Source organism: Onychostoma macrolepis, chromosome 09, assembly GCF_012432095.1.
Source record: "Onychostoma macrolepis isolate SWU-2019 chromosome 09, ASM1243209v1, whole genome shotgun sequence".
Lineage (NCBI taxonomy): Eukaryota > Metazoa > Chordata > Actinopteri > Cypriniformes > Cyprinidae > Onychostoma > Onychostoma macrolepis.
Window position 1 is genome coordinate 25,939,232 of NC_081163.1, and position 27,193 is coordinate 25,966,424.

Genomic DNA, 27,193 nt, shown 5'->3' on the forward strand with positions numbered 1-27,193 from the left:
CATTTAACTGCCGCTTTTAACTTACTCCATTCAATTCAGACTGCTGTAGATTCAGCAGCTGAGCAGGAAACAGTGTCTCACACTCACATTCCTCCACACTCCTCACAGGATTTAATCTAAACAACAGTCTATGTCGGCTGGGCGGCACATTTTATAGAAAAGCCCAGCATGAATCTTCATTGAAGCGACTGAACAGAAACCTCAATGCAGTTCACCCACTGACTCAGTGTAACATGCTTCTTTAGCCCAGCAGACACAGAGGAAAAAACCCTAAATAAATATGTATATCTTGATTTACAGAAAAAAAAAAAAAAAAGATCTTAACATCCTTAGAAGCTTCTCAAGTAAATTTGATCTTCTTGTAAGACGTGTTTTTTAGAAAATGCACCTTGAAGTTTATATTTTTTCAAGCATAAATTTAAGCCTAAATATCTATTTTCCAATGAAGAAAGAAAAAACAAACAAACAAGATATTCTCTGCAAACAAATCTTATTATTATTTCATCCAGTTTTGCTTCTCAAGTTAATGTATTTTGGGTAAAACTTTATTTTAAGGTGTCCTTGTTGCACGTTGCATGTACTTACAATTATAATAACAATTAGTCCTGGGCAGTATACTGGTTCATACCGAATACCGGTGTTTATTTTTCTTATGATATGAATTTTTTAAACACCGTAATACCGGTGTCATTTAAATAACGTTCAGAACGCGGCACTTTTTGAGAGGGTCTCTTTTCACTTTTGCATTGTGGCGAGGACACAGCTGTATGTGTTACTAAGCGTGCAAAAGTGCAGGGCTGCGTCTAGAAGAACTCAGAGGTATCACACACACCAGACGCTTTGCATTCAAATCAAGTGGCGGTCTAAAACAATTTATTTAAATCACCAAACGGACATAAGTTTGCTTCAAGAATGAACAAAGTGGCATAAATGAGTTTGAAGTTCGGTGTTTAAAAAAAACAGAGCAAGCGGAAAGAGAACGCGCGATCTGTATTACAGCTCTCTATATGAAGCATACAGACTTTATTAGAGCCACAGAAAGACAAACGTTTTGCTGAAAAATGCACATTACATAATTTATAGCCTAGGGTGAAGTCATTATACATTCACAACGATTTGGGACAAATATAATGTAATTTAATAGAAAACTATGTGAATGGCGCTCTGTTCCGCGGCAGGCTTTTCTGTCGGCTGTATTTAAATGCGAGTCTGGAGTTTCACGTGTCAAAAACAACACGTGCTGTCAGTGATTTCCGCCTGTAGAGGCCGCTCTCGTACTGTATAATGCCAGCAGACCCTTCTCAGCCACTCCAGCAATGGTTGCAAACCGGAAAACTATCGGCATGGATTTTTGCCGATAACCGATAGTTGTGGCAATCAACTATCGGTGCCGATTAATCGGCAAAACCGATGAATCGGTCGACCTCTAATATCCACCACCCGCTGCCATCAGCTCCCGCGTCTCACACACACAAGCACGACTTTAGCACTATATTTAGCAACTTTCAGACCCATTTAGCGGCTTTTTTCCATAGAATATACAAACTGATAAACCTAGCATCTTTTTTTTTTTTAGTGTAACGTTAGATGCATGTTGATTTTATCAGATGATGTCGCGAAATGAGAGTGACTCCTGGTTAACATGTATTAATGGATTGTGTTTAGTCACTATTTAGCGTGGAATATTTCTACAATATTTGCTCATCATGACAGTAGAATATGGCCTTCTAAGTCAATCTACTGCAGTTTTTCCTCTCTCAATCAGTAGAAAATGTGGTTAATACCCGGTCATGCATGAAAAAAATAATATACCGTGAAATCGGTATATTCCGTCATATACAGTGAAATCGGTATAATTTTGAAAAATACCGTGATATACATTTTTGGTCATACCGCCCAGCACTAATAACAATTAATTATGAATAATTATATTCAAGTAACCCATTCAAGTTCGTTTTCGTTCTTCGTTTGGGGGCAAAAAGAAGATCGAAAAGGCTGAGTGACTGTATACTGTATTCGAACATTCCAACACCCCCGCGCTGCTGGAGGCGGGGAGTAGATTATTATGTCGTGCCGCTCATGCGTATGCCCTAAACACAATAACGATGCAATGAAGAAATGTATCTAGGTGAGACGGGTACCAATGGTCAGAATATTATAGACAAAAGAATAATGATTAGCAGCAGTTCAGAGTCAAGTATCATGTTTGCAATACAAAAGAAACATACCATTTCCATAAAAGTTCGCTTTGGTGAGCTGTATCAAAACTCAAAACGAACTTCACTTCAGCCTGATTTTGTTCGAAATGACATCATATCAGTTCATTCTTCGATTTTGTTTGAAGTATATCGGGGCCTTAAGCCAAACGCTAATCCTAACCCTATAGTAAGTACATATAGTTAATTAATATTACCCAGTACTTAATACTCAATATTTAATGTATAATTACATTGTAACAAGGACACCTTAAAATAAAGTGTAACCATATTTTGTTTTAGGAATATTTTTATTTTTTTATTGGAAAAGCAAGACAAAGTACTGGTTATAAAAATTACTTTTAGCATGTGAACTTACACCCACCATGACTGAACCTGTGAACACACTGAAAATCCATCTAGAAAAATAACAGCGAGCGAGACAGAGAAAGAGAAATGACTGCGTGTTAATTAACTGTTGAATATATTTGAGTATTTGTGAGCGTGTGATGAATGGCAGGCCTGCACTGACCTCACACCGCTCTGTGGTTACACTTGGCCTCTTTTTCTCCTTTCTCTTTCTTTCCGTCTCTCTTCCATCTCTCTTGTTGCCATGGACGACGCCAGCAATTCAAACAATGTTCCTTTTCTTTGCTGAAACCTGACCTCTCTGGTCTCTGAGAGTGAGAGAGAATCTGTCCTGCACTGTTCACACCTGCTTCAGTTACACGTCAACATTCAAACAGCTTCCTGTCTGACTTCTGACTTCCTCTCCCATCCTCATCCTGAGAGCAAGCACATTATGGGAATAAAATATTTCCTCAACCGAATATTGTTCCAAAACTTTTACAACCCACAGAAGTATCATCACAGGTTTTATGAAAGTATGATAAAAGTAGTCCACCTATGACTTGTGTTCTAAATCCAATACACCTATGAATGTCATGCGATAGATCTGTGTGAGAAACAGGCTGAAATTTAATATTATTTACTGATAATCTTCCTCTCCAATGAGCTGTTAACCATTGTCATCGGATCTATACTTAAAAACTAATCAGGCCGTAAACCACCATAAACACCCAATATTTAATCTTAATGCTGCTTCACTGCTCTTCATTACACACTGCTCTTTGTGTTATGATGACAAAAAGTTTTAAAAGTACATTTTTAAACATGGTCTGCTACTGTGCTCAACGTCAAAATGATTGAGTTGGACAATCAAATATAAGAAAGTGGGCTTTACTGTTCACTGAAGCCGAGCATGAACTTGAATCACAGCGCTTCAGTTTTAAGAGTGAAAGAGGGCAATGTAAGTAGTAGCTAAACATTTCATATTTGACAAGCGCATTACAATAGAAATGTTAAACGACTGGCAATATTATCCAGTGATGCAAACTACTCTCAAATCTTACCGTTTTGAATTAAAAATATATGTGACCCGTGCTGGCAAAATAAGTGAATGAGCACGGGCTAATTTTGAGCAACAGACCAGACAAAAAAAAAAAAAAAAGTGTGAAAAATGACGATTTTAAGTTTTCACAAAAATTTGATTGTTAAGCACTCTTCTAGCGATCCCAATGCTCAAAATAGTAATTAAATATCTAAAATTATCCTTATTTGTACGTTTTCTGAGAGGAGTATCTTTTTCTCTGCTGGCTTCTCGCGCTGCCGGTGACTCACAAACGAATCATGCCTGCACATAAAGGCGCGCAATCCTGATAAATATGCACATACTGTATACACAGAATTACAGTAGTTAAGAAAATGTGCAAAAGCATGTATAAGATTTCAGAACTATGAAAGTTTATTTACGAATAGGGCCCTATGAAATAAGTATTTTTTTTTTTCCTAATTCCGTTTTGTTCCTTTAAAGTTTTTCCGGATTCCATTTTTTTTCCAATTGAATTTTTCTAGACTCTGATTTAATGGTTAAATTAATTTTATCAATCATTATGAAGCATCTCGTATTAATTGAAATCCGTCTGTGTTTTACGCGTCGCAGAAATCATAGGGCCCTAAACGCGTTCCTCACACAAAGTGACTACAGACAACTATAAGGATCATCATAAAAGTGCTTTTTGATGCATTACTTGATATCTGTCTGGAGTTTTAGAACCCTTGGTCCCTGTAACCTTTCAATGTATGGATGAGCATTCTTCTGATGAACAGAGCAGTCGTGCGTTTGGAACAACATGAGGGTGAGCAAGGCAAGACAGAATGCTTAATGTTTGACCACTGTGCATGTTTTATGTGGTGTCCTGACATTTGTAATGTGGGTAAATTAATACTCAGTGTACATCTGCTTCACATTTACATTTCAACTCCAGTCCAGAGAAACACTGGAACGCCACACCAGTCTTTCCCTGTTATGTCTCCATTTCTCTCTTCAAAGTCAATAATTACTGTTCAACTCCTTTAAGCTACACACAAAAGCTGTGTGAAGTAAAGCTAACTCAACTCCTGCTCAGGACACACAAACACGCTTGTGTGAGAGGAGGGAACACACACATACTGTATGCATACTGTATATCAGCCAACAAACCCTACAGGCTGCACACATACGTGAATACAAACAGTAAGTCACATTAACACACAAAGAAAAAATGAATAGTAAAAAAAATAAATCTATATTAGCCAATCATAGAACAATCTAAACAAAGACTTATTTAGAATTTTCCACAAGTCATGTACAAAATAGTGTCTGAAATATTCTGTTTATCTATTTATTTCTTTTTGTTAAATAAACTGTGTAAATAATGTGCTTAACCTTCCACTTATGTTATATGAGGTCAAAAGTTTTTCCAACCCTCTTTGTGTACATGTCGAAGTCCCTGATTCTTATGGTATGAATTTATATTAAAATTTATATTGACATTTTGTATATATTTTTGTATTATATATTTATATAGTGGTAGAAGGTTGGATATAGACGTTTGTTGTGTTTAAAGTAATCAATTGGAAATTGCAACTTTTGTCATGTATTCAAGTGAAACAGCTGCTTCTTGTTGAGAAGGGAAGGGGATGTTAATGTTTTTGATTAAAGAATAAAAGGGAACATGATTTTTTTTTTTTTTTTTTTTTTACATGGCATGCATGAACAAATCAATTATAATAAATAGAACAATAAATTCTAATTAATTAATTAATAAGGATAAGGTAAAGTAAGGATTGTCCATTTTGTTTTCATTGTGACATTCATTTTTTTGAACACAAAAGCATATTAGCAGTACAGTGATTAACATGACTAAACACCAGCAGTGCACTTCTACACCTTCACCTCAACACCACCGCACACACTCCTGTGAATTTACAACACACAAATCTGATTAAATTCCACCAGTCACAACAGAGCCGATTTAGCAATTAGTGACAACAGGCAATTCATATATGCTATATTCTTTCTGACCAATTTAAACACCCAGTTTGCTGCTGTTTAACATTTGACTGATTGGCAGCATGCGCCATGAATGTGACAAAGAAAAACAGCACTGAACCAGACCCATGCTGCACTTTATAGCCATTCATTCATTAAGCACATTTAAAGCAACTCAAGGTTGACCAAAGCCACTTAATGATGATTAACTTTCACCTTATGTTTTTTTTTTCTTCTTCTTTTCTTTTCTCTATATATTATTATTATTAATTTGCTGTGGGCTATACACTCCACCTGGTCAGTATTTTTTAACTCGCTGTAGTCCCAGAACGTATTTGAATGCATCAAAGTCATTGTTTTAAAAAGATCCAGACAAGGTTTATTTTAGAAAAAATTATTAAATAAAGTGTTCCTCAAGATGCTAAATAATAATGGTCAAAATTAAGGCAAATTTGGTACACTTTGTGTTTGTAACATGCTAGTTGATCATGTTTATAGTTTATGTGATTATGAACTACACCTGTGGTTCCTGAGTTGGAACACCTGTGTGAACTTGGAGAACTGAGTCATACATTTACTAAAAATCACCAAAACAACAGCTGATTCAAAGACAGAGCAAAAATGTTGAAGAAATGTGAAGATACTGAAGAAAAAAAAGATCCTGCAGCATTTGAGGGCAGATGACACACTGATGTTATGTATCTAGAGCAATGACTTTCAGAGAGACTGAAGAGTCTAAATACTTCATGGCCACTGTATTATTATGAAGAGATACAACATGAGAACAGCACATCAATTTCAGATGAATGTGTCAAAGATCTTACACACACTGGAGACCAAATCAACCCTGCAGTTTAAAAATTGATTTTATATTGCACTAAAAATATTATCTGTTTTATTTTAACCCCAAATTCCTTGTTTAACAATGTAACAATTTATTAAAATTAAAATTATTAAAATGTATTTAAAAAAATAAAATAGTCCTGTGAAATGCATTTTATATTTTTGATTTTTTTAAATATTTTGTCTTTTTTAATTATTCTGTGTTTTATGATTTAATGGTATATTTTCAAAAAATGCATAAAATGTGACGATTTGATTAGTTTTAAATTTATTTTAATGTAGATCCTGTTAAAATTTTAAAACTCCCTTTGATTAGTGATACCTGGAATGCTAAATTATCTGCAGATATAACTAAATAAAGCAATATCTAGGCTTAAAACAAATAAGTAACCAGGTCCAGACGGATTTTCATCCGAATGGTATAAAGTATTTAGACAACAACTTATCCCTATTTTATTGCCAGCATTTAATTATGTTTTACATGGTGGAGATTTGCCGCCCTCGTGGCGATTTCAAGTTTTCCTTTCTCTTTGGAGTGTTACAAGCTGTTTGTGCATAGATGAGGTTCTTGAAGTTGCAAATATTAAAGTCTCAAAAGCAAAGAGATATTCTTTATATAAGTTAAGACTTGACCACGCCCTCCTAAAATGCCTTGTTTAAACGCCCCCACATGTCTACGTCACTGTGTGGGAAGATTTTCAAAACACCGCCCAAATGTATATGGAAAGAAAGGGGGCGTGATTTTTATTCTCGCTGTAGTATTGTTGCTGCGGCCGGCACCATGTCCTGGAGACGCTGTGTTTCAAGAAGCGAAACTACTTTGTTTGGGCTTCCAAAAGAGGACACAGCTAAAAATTAGTGGTTAAGTTGTGTTTACAACACTGTTCCAGAACAGTTCAACCGAAATATTAGAGTGTGTGCAGCGCATTTTACGGATGACTGTTTCCTGAACCTGGGAGTAGCCTGCCAGCTATATATGAACAAAGGCTGTTTCTATAAAGTGGGGCAATTTCAACTTTGTAAGGACAGTCTGGCGCTTCTGACTCACAGCCTGTAAGTACGTTTTCTTATTTAAAGAATTTGCCACTGACGATTCAAACACGAGTTTTGAGCAGTGTAATGTAGTGCAGTACAAGTCATTATAATCAGTAATTATGTCCCCACTGGATGCAACACATGCCTCGTTTATAATGGGTTTTATTGTTTTTGTCTCGTCACGCTGGGACACTGCATCACAATACGGTAAGGGGCGTAACATTTCCGTCTCACGCTTGAAGTATTCAGCCAATCACAACGCACTGGATAGCTGGCCAATCAGCGCACACCTCGCTTTTCAGAACGATGAGCTTTGTAAAAATTGACACGTTTCAGAAAGGCGGGGCATAGAGGAGCAACAATAATGTACAGTATGTGGAAAATAATGTGTTTTTTTTTACCTTAAACCACATAAACACATTGCATTACACCAAATACACAAAATAATGTTCTTTTTAGCAACGTCATATGACCCCATATGACCCCTAAAATAAACGGCAATCTATCAAAAGACTTTCACACTGGAGAGGGGCACTAGACAGGGGTGTCCTCTGTCCCCTCTACTCTTTGCATTGTTTATCGAACCCCTGGGGCAGTGGATCAGGCAAAATTAAAAAATAAAAGGTATTAACATCAAAGGCGATGAGCACAAAATAGCACTATTTGCTGATGACATATGTGTATCTAAAGGATCCAACTGAGTCATTGGTTGAGCTATGGGAAACATTACAAATTTTTGGGACTTTTTCAGGATTTAAATTGAATATTTTAAAAACACAAGTATTGACCTTTAATTATATGATCATATGATTCTGATTTTAAACCAAATACCTTAGATATGCGTTTTAAAATATGGGCTAAGAAAGAGATCACTGCTTACTGTACAATCATAGATAAAGGACAATTACTAGACTTTATAATTCTCTAAAAGAAAGATTCAATCAAGATTCCAAGGATTTTGTCAGATATCTTCAGCTCCGACAACATTTCTATCAGAAAATTAAAAAAGGCCAGATGGATATCCAAATAAGAGTGCTCTAGTTAAAATATTCTCCTCAGCTTACAAGGCTGAACCACTATCAAAGACTAATACTAAACTATATAGAGCATTGATGGATTTACAAGGAGATTCATCTCTGTTCATTAAGGAGAGATGGGAGAAAGAAAGTGGTATTACTATCTCAACTGAGGACTGGGAAAATATATGTAAACTTCAACTGGGCAACCTCCCATTCTTCATATTGGAGATAATTTTGTTCTGTTTTTCCTTACTCCAAAACAGGAAAAATACATTTCTAGGCAACTCAAAGTTTTGGAGACACTGCGGCTCACAGGATGCTAACCATTTTCACATATTTTGGGGATGTCCTAATATCAGAAGTTTTTGGAAGGATATACATAAGTGCTTAAAATCTTTTCTAATACGTTAAGTTGATTTCAGTTTTGAGGTACTTTACATGAGCAAGGTGTCAATGGTTTCCTGGGAAAGGAAGAACAATTATAGGCTATGTATATAACAACTCTTGCTTCAAGTAAAAAAGCTATTACTAGATGCTGGTATAAACCTAATCTGCCACAAATACAGGATTGGATTGACGTTGTAAAAAGTATATTTACTATGGAGAAAATTACATTCTTTGTGAATTACTAAAAAGACATATTTATTGACTTTTGGTTAGGGCTGGGCGATATATTGAACACAATATTCATGCGCATCTCGTCAGTAAAGCCGGTTACGTGATTAGCGCTAAATCTCCCATCGCCTGTTTTCAAATAGAGCGCCATTTAATACACACAGCCATAGTTTACTGACAAGATACGCAATATCGCGTTCATTATTGCAGATGAATCGCCTTCATCTATAATAGCGCTAATCACTGAACCGGCTTTACGCATGAATGAATCGCGCATGAATTTCGAGTTCGATATATCGCCCAGCCCTTGAACCGAATGTTTTTTTGGTTATTTTATTTTAATATTTATAACTAATGTGTCCACATACGCTTCCTTTTGTAAATAGTTTTTATATAAATGTAAGAATTAAAAGAGATAATAGCATAATGCACTTCTAAAGCTGCTCAACTCACTGCCTTCAAAAGAACAATGTGTTTTATCTCCTGCAATATAGCAGCTGGAAACTGATTTCGACAAGGAATCGAAACAAGTGTATTATTTTGACTCTCTAACAATGAAGATTCAGACGACACATTTCTGCAGTGCCATCAGACAAACTCCACCTCTCTATCCTAATCCTAGGGTTGTGACTTGGTTACAAAAAAAACTGATCCTTACAGATTGCTTGATCTCTCTGTGCACAGAAGAAAACAACTCAAAGAAGAAGAGCCCTGCGTAATGTACAGTCAGCCAGTTTTTCAGAGCACGAGCAAGTTAGATTCCTCAGGTGACGGCTGATGTGTGTCATAGAAACACAAGTATTCCCTTGTTAGCGCCACACCCATGTGTTTGTTCAGACTTTTGTGTAGCTTTGAGGAGAGGCTGCTGAACTTCCTGGAGTGAGCGGTGAGCGGAGAGAGGTGGGGCGCACGGCAGGTGCACTTCATAATCACACGTGACAGACACACACACACACACACACACTAATGCTACAACTCCCCGTCTAGGACACGACAGCACACAAATGCACATTCAAAGACAGTAAACAGGAAGAACACACCTTGAGTTGCTAAATATAACAACAAGAGACATGTGTGAGGATGAAGGAAATATCCTGACTCGCTAAGATAAAGAGAAACACTCAGAGACTTGTTCATTAGCACTTTAAGTCCTATTTTAATCAACATTAGTTACTTGAATTAATGTTACTTAAAATTAAGATATTTTTAGGGATGTAACGATTCACTCAACTCACGATTTGATTTGATTCATGATTTATTTATTTTTTTTAACAAAATGAGATTTAAGACAAATTATAAATTAAATGTGTCCTTTTATTATTGCTTGGACAAAATGCTGCACGTTTCTTTGTGAAATTGAAATATGACACTATAATAATATAGCACGTGCATATTATTGCTCTTTTGTTGGTTTTGATTGCTTCTATTGTCCTCATTTGTAAGTCGTTTTGGATAAAAGCATCTGCTAAATAAAAAAAAAAATTTTAATATAAATGTAGCCTAAATGTAAATAACAAAACTAAATTGAAATTTTAAAACAAGCCCCAAATCAAATAAATTAGCAACACAAATAAAATAAATATCTTCATATAAACAAAATAAGGCTTTGTCTGTGCTCTTTCCATTTAAAATTAGAGGCAACCACTGCATTTTAATCATGATCCAAACAAAGATGCTGCATACATGCAACATGAGCAGTTTTTAATCTAAATTAGATGGTATAATTTCGAAATTTGAAGCAAAAACAGAATGGTCTGACTTCAGTTTTGTGAAACTATACATAATATTAAAAAAAATATCTGCATGAAACAGAAACAGCAGACGAGCTGAATGAGACGCAGATTCACGCTCTGCCAGCAGGTGGCACTTAAAGCGTTTCCTTGGTTTTCGCTGTAAACAAAGCAGAGCTGCACTTATGAACTTCAATATGCATTATACAGAGGCAAGATGAAAAGAAAAAATACCATCTAAACTTTTATAAAGATAGTAAGTTCTCCTCAGACATACATTTATAAAAACTCCTATCCCTAAATGAATCGAGATTTGTTTAGAGAGTTCTCTGACCCTCCATAGACAGCAACACAACTATTATGTTCCCAGACCCAGAAACATAGTGAGGACATCGATATACTGTCCATGTGACATCAGTGGCTCAACTTAAATTTTGCGAAGCTATGAGAATACTTTGTGTATTTTACTACTGGAAGTGCCGCCATTTTTCTGCGTGAGGTGCAGCGGTCACATGGTACAAGCTGTAGCTCTCAGAAAACTCCCAGTTCACAAGTTGTAATTAAAAGTTCTATGAGGATGTGAACGCTTTTTTCAAGTTGGTATTATCGTAATTACGATATGGCATGAACTAGGGGTTGCACCGACTAATCGACTAGTCGACTTTAATGCTCTGCCATGACGCTTTAAGCTTGACGTCGACCAGTCGCTGGTCCTATAGAGGGCGCAACAGTATAAGAACTCTATGAAGGACTTCCACATTTACGCTCCATTTCCAAATGTATCGGAAATGTATTGTCAACACTGTTTGTCACAGCTGCAGACTTATTTGTTCATTAATGACGTCATCAGCGACTAGTCGACTGCGACTCTACTTTCATCACATAAAAGTCGACTTTAAAAAATCTGAAGTCATTCAACCCCTAGCGTGAACGCACCTATACTACTGGAGCTGCCAGTTTGCCAATTTCAAATGATTATTAAACAGCAAGCACAAACTATACAAGCGGCAGTCCATCCGGTGCACTCAGTGTCTGAATTCACTCACTCTTTTTCATTCACTCCTTCAAGTGAACTATATTAGTGGCCCAATGTAGGGAATAGTAAATGAGGGTATAGGGGGCGATTTCGGATGCAGCCCTTGTGTACCACAGCATTTCTGCTTTGGTTTTCCATACGTGCCACCTACTGTCAAAGTGTGAATTTGCATTTTCATTCAGCCTGTTTGCCGTTTTATCACATTGGTCTGCATAGGCAAATCACTTAAAAAAAACTGTACTGAACATCATGGTGGTGTGAATAGGCCTTAAATTTGAAATTATAGCTTCCCTGTGAGCAGGGGTTAAAAATTGGGATTTGTTATGGGGTGGGAGGCTCTGTGATTTCAGGCTATCGAGGGTTGCACATGTATATGCAAAGCCTACAAAAGTCTTCTATCAATTGACAACCTGTAAAATATAACAAGTTGAGAGAGTCCTCTGCTATGAATACTAAAATGCTGATCGAAATCTTTCTGCATGCTGGCAGTATACAAAGCTACATCTGACTACAAGATTTTTTTTAATCAAATTTAGACGTTTTTTTAAAGACCAGCAAAAATTAATTAAAAAAGTAAAATATTAAATAAATTATAAACAATACATTTTAATATTAATTTAAAACAGTGTTACATGGGTGAATTTTCACATTGGTCTGAACAAAAAGAGAGGCTTATTAAAAATGCAAATTGATTCACTAACCAGTAGGAGGCACTTTTGGAATGGCATAAATATATAGCCTACAGTTGTTGAAAATGTACGAGGAAAGTCCACTGATGAGTTACCAGCGTAAGCCCATGTGCCGGGGCTCAGCCCTGGACGGCTCCGGCCCAATTAAACCCCTGCTTGTGCCCAAAGTAATTTTCATCAGCACTGATTTGAGTTCTCAAACACAAAGGTCCACTAGGTAGTGTGCACATGTCGAATGTATTAACCTGTGCTCACGATAAATACAGCATCCTTTAAAAGCTGTGCATGCTCAACGGAGTACAAAACAACAGAAAATGAAGCACAGTTTAGCCTTTAAGTTACGGCTCTTTCGATTTGGCTGTTTTGGTAGTTTCTTGCTGGGCAAAGCAATCACCTCACAAAGCTGTTTCACCCTCCCAGCACACCCTAGAAACTGCATAGCAGTGGTTTCTTCAGTGAACTTTAATTTTACATTGCCTACTGTACTAATTATTACCCATATTTACACATTTATATTATTTTTGACACTATTGATATTTTATTCATTAAAATTGCTCCAATTACACAATTGCTTTATTGTCATGTTGAAAATGTAAAAAATGCATAAAGCATGCTAGTTCAGAGAATTAAAACAAAGGGAATCAGAGATTAAACTCCCACTTCAGCTGCCGCTGTGATTTCAACTATTACAGACACACCTACAGTCTTTCAGAGAGAACATGAGAAACGGACAGACAGACAGACAGACAACTGTTACTCTCCAAATATACTAATCTCACCACATTTAAAAATACACTATACCACCAACAAATGTTTCAAGTATCATCACATACGGAACTATTTATGGTGTGAGTATTTGAGATGCCTGCAGCTATGAGTTACACACAGACTGCATACTATAAACACAGTGTACGGCTTAGTAAAGCTATGTGCTAACCTACCATGGTGTCATTACCACAGTGCTGTGTCATCACCTGCTAACTACCTATGTGATGCTGTCTGCGCTTTACTATAGCACTAGAATTAACATCTCAGATGAGCAGATCACAAGCAGAGATAGAAAACTGTCGACACCTGCTAGTAACAAGAGGTCTCGCTTGTGAAGGGATTTCGAGGAATTGTGAAGGGAGCCCGTTTAGCATGTAGTATGTAACCATAAACCTGGTGTTTTAAGAACAACAGTCTTTACGATTATGACTGCATATGCAAAGCATGGCAAGACTTCATCAGTGAAGAATAGTGGGCAAAACCTAAAAGTGAATGACCATCAAGCACTAAGAAGGACTGTGTCCAAATAACTACAGCAGCAAGTGACAACAAACCTCAATATTCACCTTGAAGACCTTGTTTCTACAAAAACCAACCACAGAGAACTTCAACATCCGTGAAAAGAACATCCATGAAAGAGCTGCAATTGCTATAACTTTAATCACAGGCATCAGTACTAAAATGGCAAAAATATATGATCATAAAATCTGGACAGTTGGAGCACCAAGATGAACTTCAACATCTGCCCTGACCAGACAAATCACCAGACAATCACCTGACCTGAATATTATCAAACCACTATGGATAACATTGGAGAGAAGACTGAGAAGCTGATTCCTGCTTCCAACATCTCTGAAGCAAGTGGCAGATGTTTTGACAGACACCACTGAACTGAAGTCTATTCAGAAGGTGAATGAATCTATTCCAAGAAGGTTGCTGTACTGTATTAAAGGGAAATGATGCTAATAAAATAAAATAAAAAAAACTTAAATAAATAGTGCCTATTTCTAAGGTGTTCAAATTAGTTTGTAAAACTCCTGTATATACAAAAGTATGGAATGCTCTTTGTTATTATTAAAGGTGTCACTGCTTGCTTGTCAGGCAATAAAAAGAGGTTCACTGCAGTCTTGTAAACCTTTTGGCTTTTTTTTTTTTTTGTAAATAGTCAAAATGTTATTTTAAGGCCACATGCAGCCTGGACTGTTTATGGTGCTTGTTTTCAGACAATTGACAGATGAGCAATGCAGCAGGTGAGGACACATTAGTGTTTTCACTACAAATACACATTCTTTCTATAACTCCTATACCTACAATTTGGGGTGTAACGGTACACATTCACTGATTACCGAAAATTTTCAATACGGGTTTTTCGATTTGGTATGTGTACCTATCAAATCGTTCCATTTTTCAGGAAATTCAGACAATAAATGCCGTTTTGGTGCTCTCTGATGTGGCACGACAGATCTCTGTAAAGAAGCCTCAGTACTAACAGCAGCACGGAGTGCGATCATCCCTTCCTAACGCAAAATAAACATGAATGAACATCTCGTGAAATCGCTCAATCAGTGTTTGAATTTAATAAAACAGCTTGTAAACAAAATGTCACGTAGCATTTCATTTACCTCAGTCAAGTCATCAGTGTCCACAGCTCATCGTTATTTGCTAGAGAAATGACATCTAGAGAAGAGCATTTTAAGAAATATTAGACTATATACTATTATATTTTACTTTACCTGTTAGTGTCTTGATTACTTAACTTATAAAAGATTTATTTAAACATACATTATGACAGCCACTGTGTAAATGATTATATTTCAACAACAAATAGAAATTGTATAATTAGAAGTTAATTTAAAAACTGCATCATGTGCAATTTACATGTTTGCATACACATTTATTATTTGAGTGTTAATTATTATAGTTAAAAATAAATAGTAATTGAATTTTGGGCTCTGTTGTTAATTGTAACCTTGTAGAAATGTAAAAGGGCTCCCTATAGCTTAGAGCAGAATCTGAGGTAGATTTTTTATCCCTAAGAAAATTTTAATTGTAATTGAATTTATTTAAAGCAATTTGTTCAGTAAACCATTGCTTAAAAACAAAGTTATAAAAATAAAAAAATAAGCCTACTTTTTTCCTCCTGCTGTACCGAAACCATACATGCATATATACATACACACATATATATATATATATATATATATATATATATATATCTCATGTTTGTATACCGTTACACCCATACCTACAACATTACACACCACAGTATACACATTCTTACAGATTCAAAACATTTCTTTGTCCAGTTTCAGGTTTCTAGATGAAGCCTTCTATGACAGATGAGATTAAAATAATGGACATAAATACACAGTTAATCATTAGTAATTCCTGGGATAATTCACTTAATCCTATCAGCTCTTTGTACATATTTGCCAGAGGCATAACAAGCGGCAGTAATATAGTTTGACAGGCATAGCAACAGTAACTAAGGGACAGGGCTAGTGGAGTTATTATGACCTTCTGTGGGCAGAACATAAACTGATATTGTCAACATTAAGAAACCTGGCTCTGCCTAATGCGTGATGGTGTTAGCTATATTTGTGTTTATTTACTGAACATCCAATCACAACAGAGGTATTTATTTACATGTAGAATTCTTAAAGGTACAGTAGCAAAAACTGCCCTGTTATATCAAAGTCAGAAAGAAGGTGTAAACTAAGTTTAAAAAGTAAAGTATGACTGCTTTTGCTGAAATCTTACATCGCATTATAGGTGGACTTCTCAGAAAACAATAAACTGCTAAAAAGGTGCAGAATGTGGCCTCTTATAGATGACAATGACTTCAGAAGCTACAGAGACATCTGACAGAAGACAGTGATCAAGGGAGTTATTTCACTCTGTCTGCACGGTCTGCTGAACAAAGAGTCTCTCTTTCTCATACTCGGTCTCTCCGTCTCTCTTCCTCTACAGGACAGGCTCAGGTTACCGTGAGACCCTGTCCTGCCTCCTCCTCTCTGGAACACGGGACTTCCTTGACTGAGGTTGGATTGAAACAAAACTCAAGTTGCCAGACTAATCGCTAGAGCAACCCAACTCTTGGAAACTGCACGAGTTCAGCCAATCAGACTGGAACTTGCGACTGTTGCTCTTGCCATTTTTGTTTGCAAATATGTATCAAACTATCTGTAAACTATATAAGGCTGCCAATGTGTCTTAACCATGTGTGACAATAATTTGAGCTCTCTCTTGCATATTAATGAGTTTCTGTCCTAACCAGCTGCTGCTGTAACAAGAGTTCTGTCTGTTGCATGGTAGTTTCCATGTGCTCAATTTATTTTTCCCCAAATTCTGTTTTATTTTACTTTTTTCTGGATTCCCTTTTAATGGTTTAAAATTTAATAATCAAAAACTCATAGTCTGACTGAACTGATTGATCATGATTTTCATTTTTTTTCATTTATTTTGTCAGACATTTTGTTGTCCGTTTTCATTTTTCTGGGTTTATGACTACAAAATGTATTATAAAAACATTAAACGTTTACAATTACATTGCATATAAAACATTAACACTTTAAATCAACCTTTTTAAAATGTAAAACGTTAAATAGTAGTGTTTCTGCATTTTAATGTTCACAGACACTAGCCTAAACTGCGATTTGAGAGTACAGCGCCACTTTTGATTTAGCCAAAATAACACATTCTGTGAAATTCCACATTATACTGTAAATTACATGTGTATGATTGAATTCATAGGGCCCTGTGATTGTGTCTGGTCATATAGCATTTACACTTTCAGTGTTCACAGGAAATCACTTGTTAAAGGTCATTGCACACTGAGCCCAAAAATTTCGTCTGACTTTTTTGCATGTTAAAAAATAAATATGACTTCAAATTGTGTCAATCACGTTTACACACTGCCTCCGAAACTTTTGTCTGTCATAAAATTTGGATCAGGTTCGATTTTCTGCGTTTTCGCAACTGTAGCAAGCATTTTGAAAGTGAGGCTGAAAAGATGCAAATTCATTAAAGGGGTCATATGACAATGTCACCAATATTTGGTGTATTTGGTTTAACGCAATGTGTTTATGCGGTTTAAGGTTCAAAAAACTGTACATTATTGTTGCTCCTCTATGCCCCGCCTTTCTGAAACGCGCAGATTTTTACAAAGCTCATCGTTCTGAGAAGCGAGGTGTGCTCTGATTGGCCAGCTATCCAGTGTGTTGTAATTGGCCGAATACCTCAAGCGTTACGCCCCTTACCGTATTGTGATGCCATTTCCCAGTGCGACAACAAAAACAATAAAACCCATTATAAACAAGGCATTTGTTGCATCCAGTGGGGACATGATTACTGATTATAATGACTTATACTGTCTTTTTAAACATTACCATGTCTGCATTTGTGATCAGAGAAACAACAAGCGCTACTCTACACAGCTCAAAACACTCGTTTAAATAGTCAAATTCTTTAAATAAGAAAACGTACTTACAGGCTGTGAAGCGCCAGACTGTCCTTGCAAAGTTGGAATTGCCACACTTTATAGAAACAGCCTTTGAGCATAGCTGGCGGGCTACTCCCAGCTTCAGGAAATAGTCCTCCGTTAAAATACGCTGCACACACTCTAATATTTGGGTTGAACTGTTCTGGAACAGTGTTGTAAATACAGTTTAACCACTGATTTCTAGTTGTGTCCTCTTTTGGAAGCCCAAACAAAGTAGTTTCGCTTTCGCCCCCTTTCTTTGCGTATACATTTGGGTGGTGTTTTGCAAACCTCCCCACACCGTGACGTAGACATGTTTGAATGAGCCGTTTTAGGGGGGCGTGGTTGAGTCTTAACTTTTTATAAAGAATATCTCTTTGGTTTTGAGACTTTAGTCTTTGCAACTTCAGGGATCTTATCTATGCACAGCTTGTAACACTCCAAAGAGAAAGGAAAACTTGAAATTGCATCATGACCACAAAAAAAAAAAAAAAAAATCCACACACTGCAGCACTATTAAAACTGAACTTGTAAAATCTTAAAAACATGAATCCTTTATCAGCAGATAAATCACAGTTGTGTGAAGCTCCAAAAATACTTGAAGCTCCAAAAAGCTGACATACAACAGACTTGTGGTGTAATTTCAATATTTTTAAATGAAGCCATAAAAGATCCATCGCAGCTGAGGACACATTTAATGACTAAATCTGAAGGCGGGTGCTGTGAAAGATCATCTCCAAAAAATAACGAAACTTTTACAGTGGCCCACAGACCACTGACCAGACTGTCTGCAGTTTGTGTTGATGTTGGCTAGAGCGGTTCACAGGACCGTGTGAACTGCCACAGCAATGTCTGATTGCTCTGTGTTTATCTGTTTATCTGGGGTAGTTCATCCAAAAATGAAAATTCTGTCGTCATTTACTCACCCTCATGTTGTTCCAAACACACGAGACTTTACGTCATCTTTGGAACACAGATGAAGTGGTTTTCCCTCCATTGAAAGTCCACGTAACCAAAACTTTCACATTTCAAAAGGTTCACATAGAGATCCATATGGATCTCTTATCTGAAAAGACATAGTTACTTTATATGATGGGCAATTGAGCAGATTTCATTTAGGATTTTATACAATACATATATAGTAAATCAAATATGGCAAATGGAAGCCCAACAAACCTTAATGCTTTGTGCTTGCCAAGCATGTCTGAACATGCGTTTACCATATTTGATATGCTCTATGTGTGTTGATGTGTGAATAAAAGCCTAATTTAAATCTGTTCATCATATCACGTCTCTTCAGAAGATGTGGATTCATATGAATTACATTTACGATGCCTTCATGAACTTTTTGAAGAGTGAATGGACTTTAAAATGGAGGAAAATCTCTTAATTTGTGTTTCGAAGATGCATGAAAGTCTGGGTTTGAAATTACATGAAGGTAAGTAAATGACTATTTTCATTTTGGGGTGAACTAACCCTTTAGAGATACCTCAAGCTGCTGAATACTCACATACTTGGAAGTTACACCAATGAACAACAATGAAAACGATCATGATCCTGCATGATAGGACTTTGTACTAATTCCAAATTTTAGTAACTTTATGGCCCGGTTTCACAGACAGGGCTTAGACTAAGCCAGGATTAGGCCATTGTTCAATTAAGACATTTAAGTCATTTTTATAAACATGCCTTAGAAAAAAAGAAAAAAAAAAACATCACTGGTGTGCATCTAAAGACAAAAAGGAACTGATATGTTTTAAGATCAGTCGGTGCAAGTTTCTTTCAGTTGAAACAGCTCAGACTTACATTTTAGTCCAGGACTAGGCTTAAGCCTTGTTTGTGAAACCGGGGGTATGTGTTAAAAAGGGGTATGATGTTTCATTTTGAGATTTGGTTATCGTGCGATTTTTGGCAGTACCTTGCTTTCTGCAGCTATTTTGATACATTTAAAAACTCTTCAATATGCGGCGATGTCATTGTCCCATGAACATTGCTTGACGTCAAACTATTTCAAAACAGTAACGGGAGGCATGTGGACCTTTTTGGAGTCCCAGAAGTTATGAAAATAAAAAGTTTACAACCAGAAATGTGTTGGGGCTAATTGTGTTAGATTATTATTGTTTACATCCCTTAAAACGGTCTATATGGCTTATTGATTGTGTATTCAAAGCAATCAATCAGAGTACACTGAAGACCAACTATAAAACTGCTGCACAATTTCCAGACATACCTCAAAGCACCTCTATAAATCACTCATAGTTGATTTCTGCCCTGTTTAATGACAATCATTACATACTACGCTCAACTACGTATGCCAGTTACAACAGATGCCTTGTAAACTACAACCAGGCGATAAAATCTCTTTCACTATGACGTAGGAACCAGACAGATCTCCTGTTTCCTGCCTTAAATGCACCAGAGATGCAGCTTGCCAGGTCTACAAAAATTTTCATTTATACAACTTCACCAAACCTGTTCATAAAAGACTCGTTTGAATCCCCAGGTATGAACCCACAGCAGCAATGCAACAACTCTTTAGCTAAACATGTTAAGACTGAGATGAAACACAATGGCGGAAAAATACCTGCCTCAAGCCAGGACAAGACCTGTTTACACAGTTACACACCTTCATTTCACAATCACAGAGAAATAAGAGAGGACAACAGAGCAAAAGAGCAAGTGTGAGGTGGGTCCTACAAAGGTTGAGACAAAAGGTTCATCATTCATTATCATTAGTCATGCATCAGTGACTTTAACATACCAGCATGTTACACAGACATCTAGACCTTCTACAGTGAAGGTAGATACCATACTGAATTTTATGCAAATGAAAACAAGGCTGTGAAGAACGGACTTACAGTCTGTACAATGGCAAGCACTGTATAAAGGTCATAAGTCACATGCAATTTTTACAACTCACAAAACTTTGTTTCTGTCTACTGAAAGTCGCATGTGAAGAGTCATCAATAATATCAAATCAGAAAAAACTGACCTGCAATTAAATATTTGTCATTTTATGGTGGATGTGGTGAATAAGCTGCCAGTGATCAAAATATTGATTTTGAAGATATGCTTGAGTACAGTTTTGAAAATATGCTTGAGATCACAAATATGAGCTAGATGCTGAACAATCTGCTCAAACTGAACCCATCCAAGTTTCAGAAGGTAACGAAATAGGCTTTATTTTATTCTCTTGTAATTGTTATTAAAATATCAGGAGAGTTTTACACTACTGCAGCAGTTAGAGATCCATCCATGTTAGATATATCGATCCAACACCATCTCAGGACCAATTCGTACGTATTTTACAAGGTGGATAATTCATATTAATTTGTACGACCTCACTCGTACGATTTTGTACAATTTGTCTAGACCCCAGTGACGGGTAGGTTTAGGGGCAGGGTTAGGGGTAGGTCATTTGTACAAATTCATATAAATTGGGGGACTCGTAAAATACATACGATTTAGCAAAAATCATACAAATTCCTTAGAGTGAGGACATACGAATTTGTATGAATTAGCCACCTCGTAAAATATGTATGAATTGCCATGAGATTGGGTTGATAGGTCCGGGTTGCTAAAGACTTTAATTAGTGCTGTCAATCGATTAAAAAATTGAATCGCGTTAATCACAGTCATGGACTGTGATTAATCATGGTTAATCGCAAATTTAAAATACTAGGATTTACCTGTAAATGTGTTGAAAAAGAAATGCATGACAATCTAGTTTAAGGAAACAGAACCTTTCACACTTCCACCAGGTATGAGACATAATCCTTATTATTCTTTTGTTTTTATTCAGCCATTATCAACCTTTAAACTGGCAATAAAACGTTTACCAAGCCACATCGCTTCAATCCCAGTATACATTTACCCAACTATTATCAAAAGTATTTCTAAATAAATACAACAAAACATTTCTTGCGACCGTACGTGAAGTATTATGACAAAATGCATTATGAAGAAGAATCGGACCTGTTCTGCAGCTGCATTAGAGCTAACATGCTACATAAGACAATTTATGAGCTTAATAGTACACTTTTCCTCAGAACTCAGTTCAAACCACCATCAAGTGTTTGTAATAACTTCCTTTTGCGATCACATGTGGAATTTGGGCGTTTACTGTTGTAAATATGCCATTTATAGCCTTTTATGTGCTGCACAAATTTGCATTTCAGATGCTCAGATGCACACATTCCACTCAAGAAAATCACATACAGACCATATCTATCGTAATCATGTGTTTATTATCTTATATAATCTATAGTGGCTGTTGTCATGTTTATTTCTGCTGTGTAAAAGCCTTAACATGTATGCTCTGCTGAAACTCACGTTGTTTGTGATGTTACAACCGCATCTCCATTCTTAAGTTGCCAGGTATACATTCCAAGTATAATACACATTAGTAAAAGGATCTATTTTTATTTTTCATTTGTCTGTATACACCGCGGTACATTAAAAAAGTAGCCCAAAAAACCGCAACCCACGGCTCTGTAATTTTTTCCCGCGACTGTATTTTCAAAATAAACCACTTGTGCCGCTGCTCTGGCAACACTAGTTCGCTCGCTGTACCCTCATCACACAATAGATAACCTTCCGCGCTGCGATGACGGGAAGAAGTTGGGGTCAAACCTTATGAAACGATTAATCGTAAAAAATATAAAAATATTAACGCGTTAAAATTTGATTAATCGCATTAATTTTCGGAAAATTTTTTTGATTAACACCCCTAACTTTAATACATGTAACAGTTATTGGCAAAACATTCATGCATTTAAGGTTTAAATATGGTGCTACCCTGATGAAAGGTCTATGGTGGGATCTTTTAATGGTATGGTTCAATGAGTTGTCACATGCCCACGACATTCCACAGACAAAATTTAAATTCCCCAAAAAGATGGGATAAACTTGCACAGGTAAGAATGTGTTGGTTTGTGTTTTTAACATGCATTAACTCAATCTGCTACAGGTTTTTAAACTATGGTAACTTTTTAATGTGTTAACTAATGGCTTTGTCTTGTTTGTCTTGTTTGTCTTGTTACTTAAGCAAAATCATCTGCTTATGTCTATTGTAGACATAGATATTCACACATGTATAACTGCAGTTGCAAACGCAATCAACGTGCTCTCAAGTGTTCATAGACCAGCTTTGACCTTTCCAATATGACAGACGGCTTACCTATAGCAGCCCATAGAAACAACCAATAATAAAGCATCTATGCCTACATATCTATGCCAAGAACACCAAAAAACCACAAGGCAACCACCCAGAACACCCTAGTAACCGCAATGACAAAAACACTCAGAACTCTTTAGCATTGTAGAGGTTGTTTTCGCACAAGCAGCACCACATTTTGTTCAATCAACAGTTTTGATTAAAAGTTAAGATTTCATGGAACATGTACATGTAGGCTACACATGAAGAGAGAGACAGAGAGAGATCAAAATGAAGATAGCTCACAAGGAAAGGTGTTTATCGCTGCTGCTCACACCTGTTTTGAGTGCAGGAGTCTGCAGTGCCGTTCAGATAACAGAGGAAGAATGTCCCAGGTGCTAGATTGCCCCGGGAACAGGCCACTGCTGGTATTTTGGCAACTTGCTCTGCCACCTTTGCAGGGCTCTGTTTATTTCTTATTTCTAACAGGCCAATGGAAATGGAAAACCTTGTGTTGATCATTACCAGCTAAGGTGTGAAAGACATTCCAGAGCTGAGGAATGCACAAGATGGAAATTATTAACTTAAAATAGATTAATAGACATTAAGCGTCTCAAGACCTGATCAGACAAAAGAGCAGCGTGGCAAAGTAGATCAGGACCACATGCCCGTGGCCGGCTGCCATAGGATGGGGCCAGAGTCTAGTGGTGTCTGATCACTGCGATTCAGGGACAAAATATGGAGCACAGAATAACAAATGAAATATGATGAATGAAGAAAATTAAGTCATTTTTGCATCAAAACAATTAAGGACATTGTCCTTTAAAAGCGTAAAAAATTTTGAAGGAGATATTTAGAAGAATTTTGGCAACCAAAAACTTTCATTAAATAATGGCAATATTAAATAGTCCCATCCCATTTCATTATTTTATTCCTTTTTTAGACTCAGATATGACCCAGACATGTTCTTCACAGGTTTTGTAAGATTCACTCAATTGGCTTTTTATACTAGCACTATACTATCAGCATTGCTTGTAAAACAGGTCAGCCCTCTGTCCCTCTGTGAATCGCAATGTCAACAATATTTCTAAAAATATTCCCCCTTTTCAACCCCCAAACAAATGTTCTGCAATGAGCCTCTGTGTTGCCCAACTGTTGTGAGAGCTTTGACCCTGGGCCTCACAGAGAGCTTGAAATGTCCCCAAAACATCTCCTTTCCAAAGCCACAGTGATGTGTCTGAGTGCTCTTAACCCAAAATTAAGTGTTTTTCTAATAATCAAATTCAAAACAAAAGCAGACTTTGCATTCCAAAGCACAGACATGTAAAATGAGACACAAAAATGAAACGTTGAATTTTCAGCTATCATGAAAATGTTATAATGGAATAAAAGAAATATATATATATACACACATTTTTTTTTTTTTTTCACAATGATATTTCTTACCCGTATTGGCTCAATGGAGAATCTGATTTTCCTTCTTGGAGGCCCTTCCTCATCCTCAGACAAACCAGGAGCTTCATCATACTCCTCATAGACCTCATCTTCATCTTCATCTTCATCTTCATCTTCATCCTGCTGGTCCTGAACCCGTTCCTTATCATCCACAAACGCTGCATTCTCAAAACTATAAAACACTGGAGACGTTTTCCCACATTCATCCGGATCTTCTTGCTCACTCTCCTCATCATCATCATCATCATCTTCATGACAGCTATTCCTCTTTTGGATGATCTCCTCCTCCTCCTCCTCCTCTTCTTCTTCTTGATCTAGCTCCTCTTTCTTCAACTCTGTTGATAAACACACATCCTTTTCCAGCTGTTTGTCCTCTGTATGGTTTTGAGTTGATGACACCTGCAGAGAGTCAGCCACAATTTCAGATTTAAGTTCCCTTTGCAGCTTAACCTCCTCCAAAAACTCTTCATCGTTCTCCTCGCTTTCTGAAGACTCGTTCTGGACCACTACCAGCTCAGCCCGTACCACTCCTGCACCAGTAGGGTCCAGACATTGTGCGGCCTGCTCTTGATAGATGTCTCTAGATGGACTGCGAATTATGTGGTTTTCGCTTTTTGGTTCCTCCAGACCCCAGGGTCGTTTATATATGCTGCTGGCAGAGGGTGAAGCTTTGAGATCTTTCGCAGGAGTACTACTAAGTTGAGGTGGTTCATTTGTCAGGGAGTCTTTCACCGAGTCATTGCCTGATGACGGCGATCGTTTAATTGGGCTTTGAGCATTGGGCGATAGAGGCTCGCCGGGGATTCTGCTGGTCGGAGAGGTCGCAATGTATGAAATGGGGCTGATGGACTTGAACGGAGGGCTGCTGTAGCTCGTTTTAGGCGAGAGTTTGTCAGAGTTTGGGGACGTAGGTTTGTGTGCTGAATCAGTACCAGGCGAGCTGGGTTTTTGGAAACTTCCTCGTAGAGGTGATGGCAGCAAGCACTCAGTAGGGCTGCTCAGTTTCTCAGGACTTTGCACTGACTCTTCTTTGTCGCCATCCACAATGAAGTTCTCCAACCGCTTGGAAATAGGCCCAGCATTAAGTGACAGCCTATTGACCTGTTTCGAGTCCTCAACATCCCTACTTTCCTCTGGGGCACTCCTCACAGGTGACGTTGGGCTTTTGATGACACTATTACTGCTATTCTCAGAAGATCCAAAGGACCTCTGGGCTCCACGCCCCTCCTCAGGAACCTTCCCCTGGGACAGGCGAGTAGAAACCCTGCCGGGCCCCAGTTTCTCTGTGGCAGGCTGCTCTTTTATCCCTCTCTCAAATAGCTTTCTGGTGACTGAAAATTTTTCCGCCAGGGCGACTTTATCTATCTCGACTTCCTCTCCCTTCGGAGTGTTGTCCGCGTTTTGCGGTTCTTGGTTGTTGGCACTACTGAGGCTGGTTTTGTGAGTGCTGACCGGGAATTTGGACACAGGGGATACGGGAGAAGATGCATCCGGACTCTCCGGCGGTTGCTGACCATCCATTTGCAGGAAAATGTTCTTTATTTTGTTTACCCGATTGCCAAACGGCCTCCCTCTAGTGTCCTCCCGGGGGTCACTGGCTCCATTAGCATAAGATTTGGCCTCACTGTCGGATTTGGTCCCATCAAAAGAGCACTTAATGGCGTGAAAGTCCGACTTGTATGCATTTCTATGCGGGGACGCGCTCCGCAGGGTGCGTTCACCCTTGCTCTCTGCTTTGATCATTTTCAATGACTTTCAAAGTGTTAAAACTGTTAAAACTGTATTTTAGGTCCGTGGTCCTGTATCCTCAATCGGACAATGGCATGCGCCCTTCAGAGTCACTCTGACACATTTTATCGAATCCCCGCGCTCATCTGAAAAGAAAAGAAACAATGTAACATTCTAAACTGACACGATCGCGTTTACATTTTAACGCGATTTGAAAGCACAATCATGAAAAACGTTGATTTCGGCGCTCTTTTGTTAGCAGATATAATCTACACACTGACTCATCCCCTTGATCAAAGAAACTTTTTCAACTCGGATCAAAACTTTCCTACAGTGATATGCAGGCAGATCCATTGGTCTCCATTGATTCAGTGATCAATATCTGACAGAGTCTCAGCACTTTAAGATAGCCTACTGTTCAAAAACTCAAAACTAGACTAAATAATGTTCTTCAAATAATCAAGAACTACCGCGATCGGTGTTAAACCTGCCCTCAAACCCACTAAAGCTGCTCCAGCGGGACTCGCCGCGGAACAATAGCTCAGCATAAGTTCAAACAAATGATCAAAATAAAGTTTCGGAAATCGAGTTACAAACAATTACAGCTTCTGCAACAATCAAGTCATCTACTTCTCTTACCTCCACGGATATCTCACTGTTTACGGGCGCCGGTTCTTCTGCTCTGTCTAATTTAGATCCCCAAGCATGTCATTTGTTTCACCGCCATGGTTCTCCAACGTAGTGCTGTCCGATTCGCAAATGAATCGTTCTTTTGAGTCAGTTCGTTTTAACGATTCGGTTTAAATAATTCACGAAGCGTTCGTAAATCCCTCAGTGAGGGAGAACCTTCTTGTATGAGAGTGAAACTTTATTGAAACAAATAAACAAGCCTCATTTGACACACTTTTCGAGCAGGTATAGAAAAATGTAGCCTATCTGGACAATTAAATAGGCTAGCTATAGAAAGGGTATCAAACAGAGGTGCGTTTCCCAAAAGCATCGTTAGGAACCTGCGAGCATAGTTGTTTTTGGGAAACATACCCCAAAATGACACAATCAAACTGGAACACAT

The 27,193-nt window shown here is 37.5% G+C and overlaps 1 protein-coding gene across 1 annotated transcript in view; it reads right to left on the reverse strand.

The window, feature by feature from the left end:
- ppp1r9ala (protein phosphatase 1 regulatory subunit 9A-like A) overlaps positions 1-26,891 on the reverse strand; it is a 56,177-nt gene extending 29,286 nt beyond the window's left edge. The window contains 2 exon segments of the mRNA XM_058786982.1: positions 24,385-26,267; positions 26,761-26,891. Of these exon segments, the coding sequence (XP_058642965.1) occupies positions 24,385-26,136 (1,752 nt within the window). The 5' untranslated portion in view covers positions 26,137-26,267; positions 26,761-26,891.
- Positions 26,892-27,193: the final 302 nt, after the last annotated feature.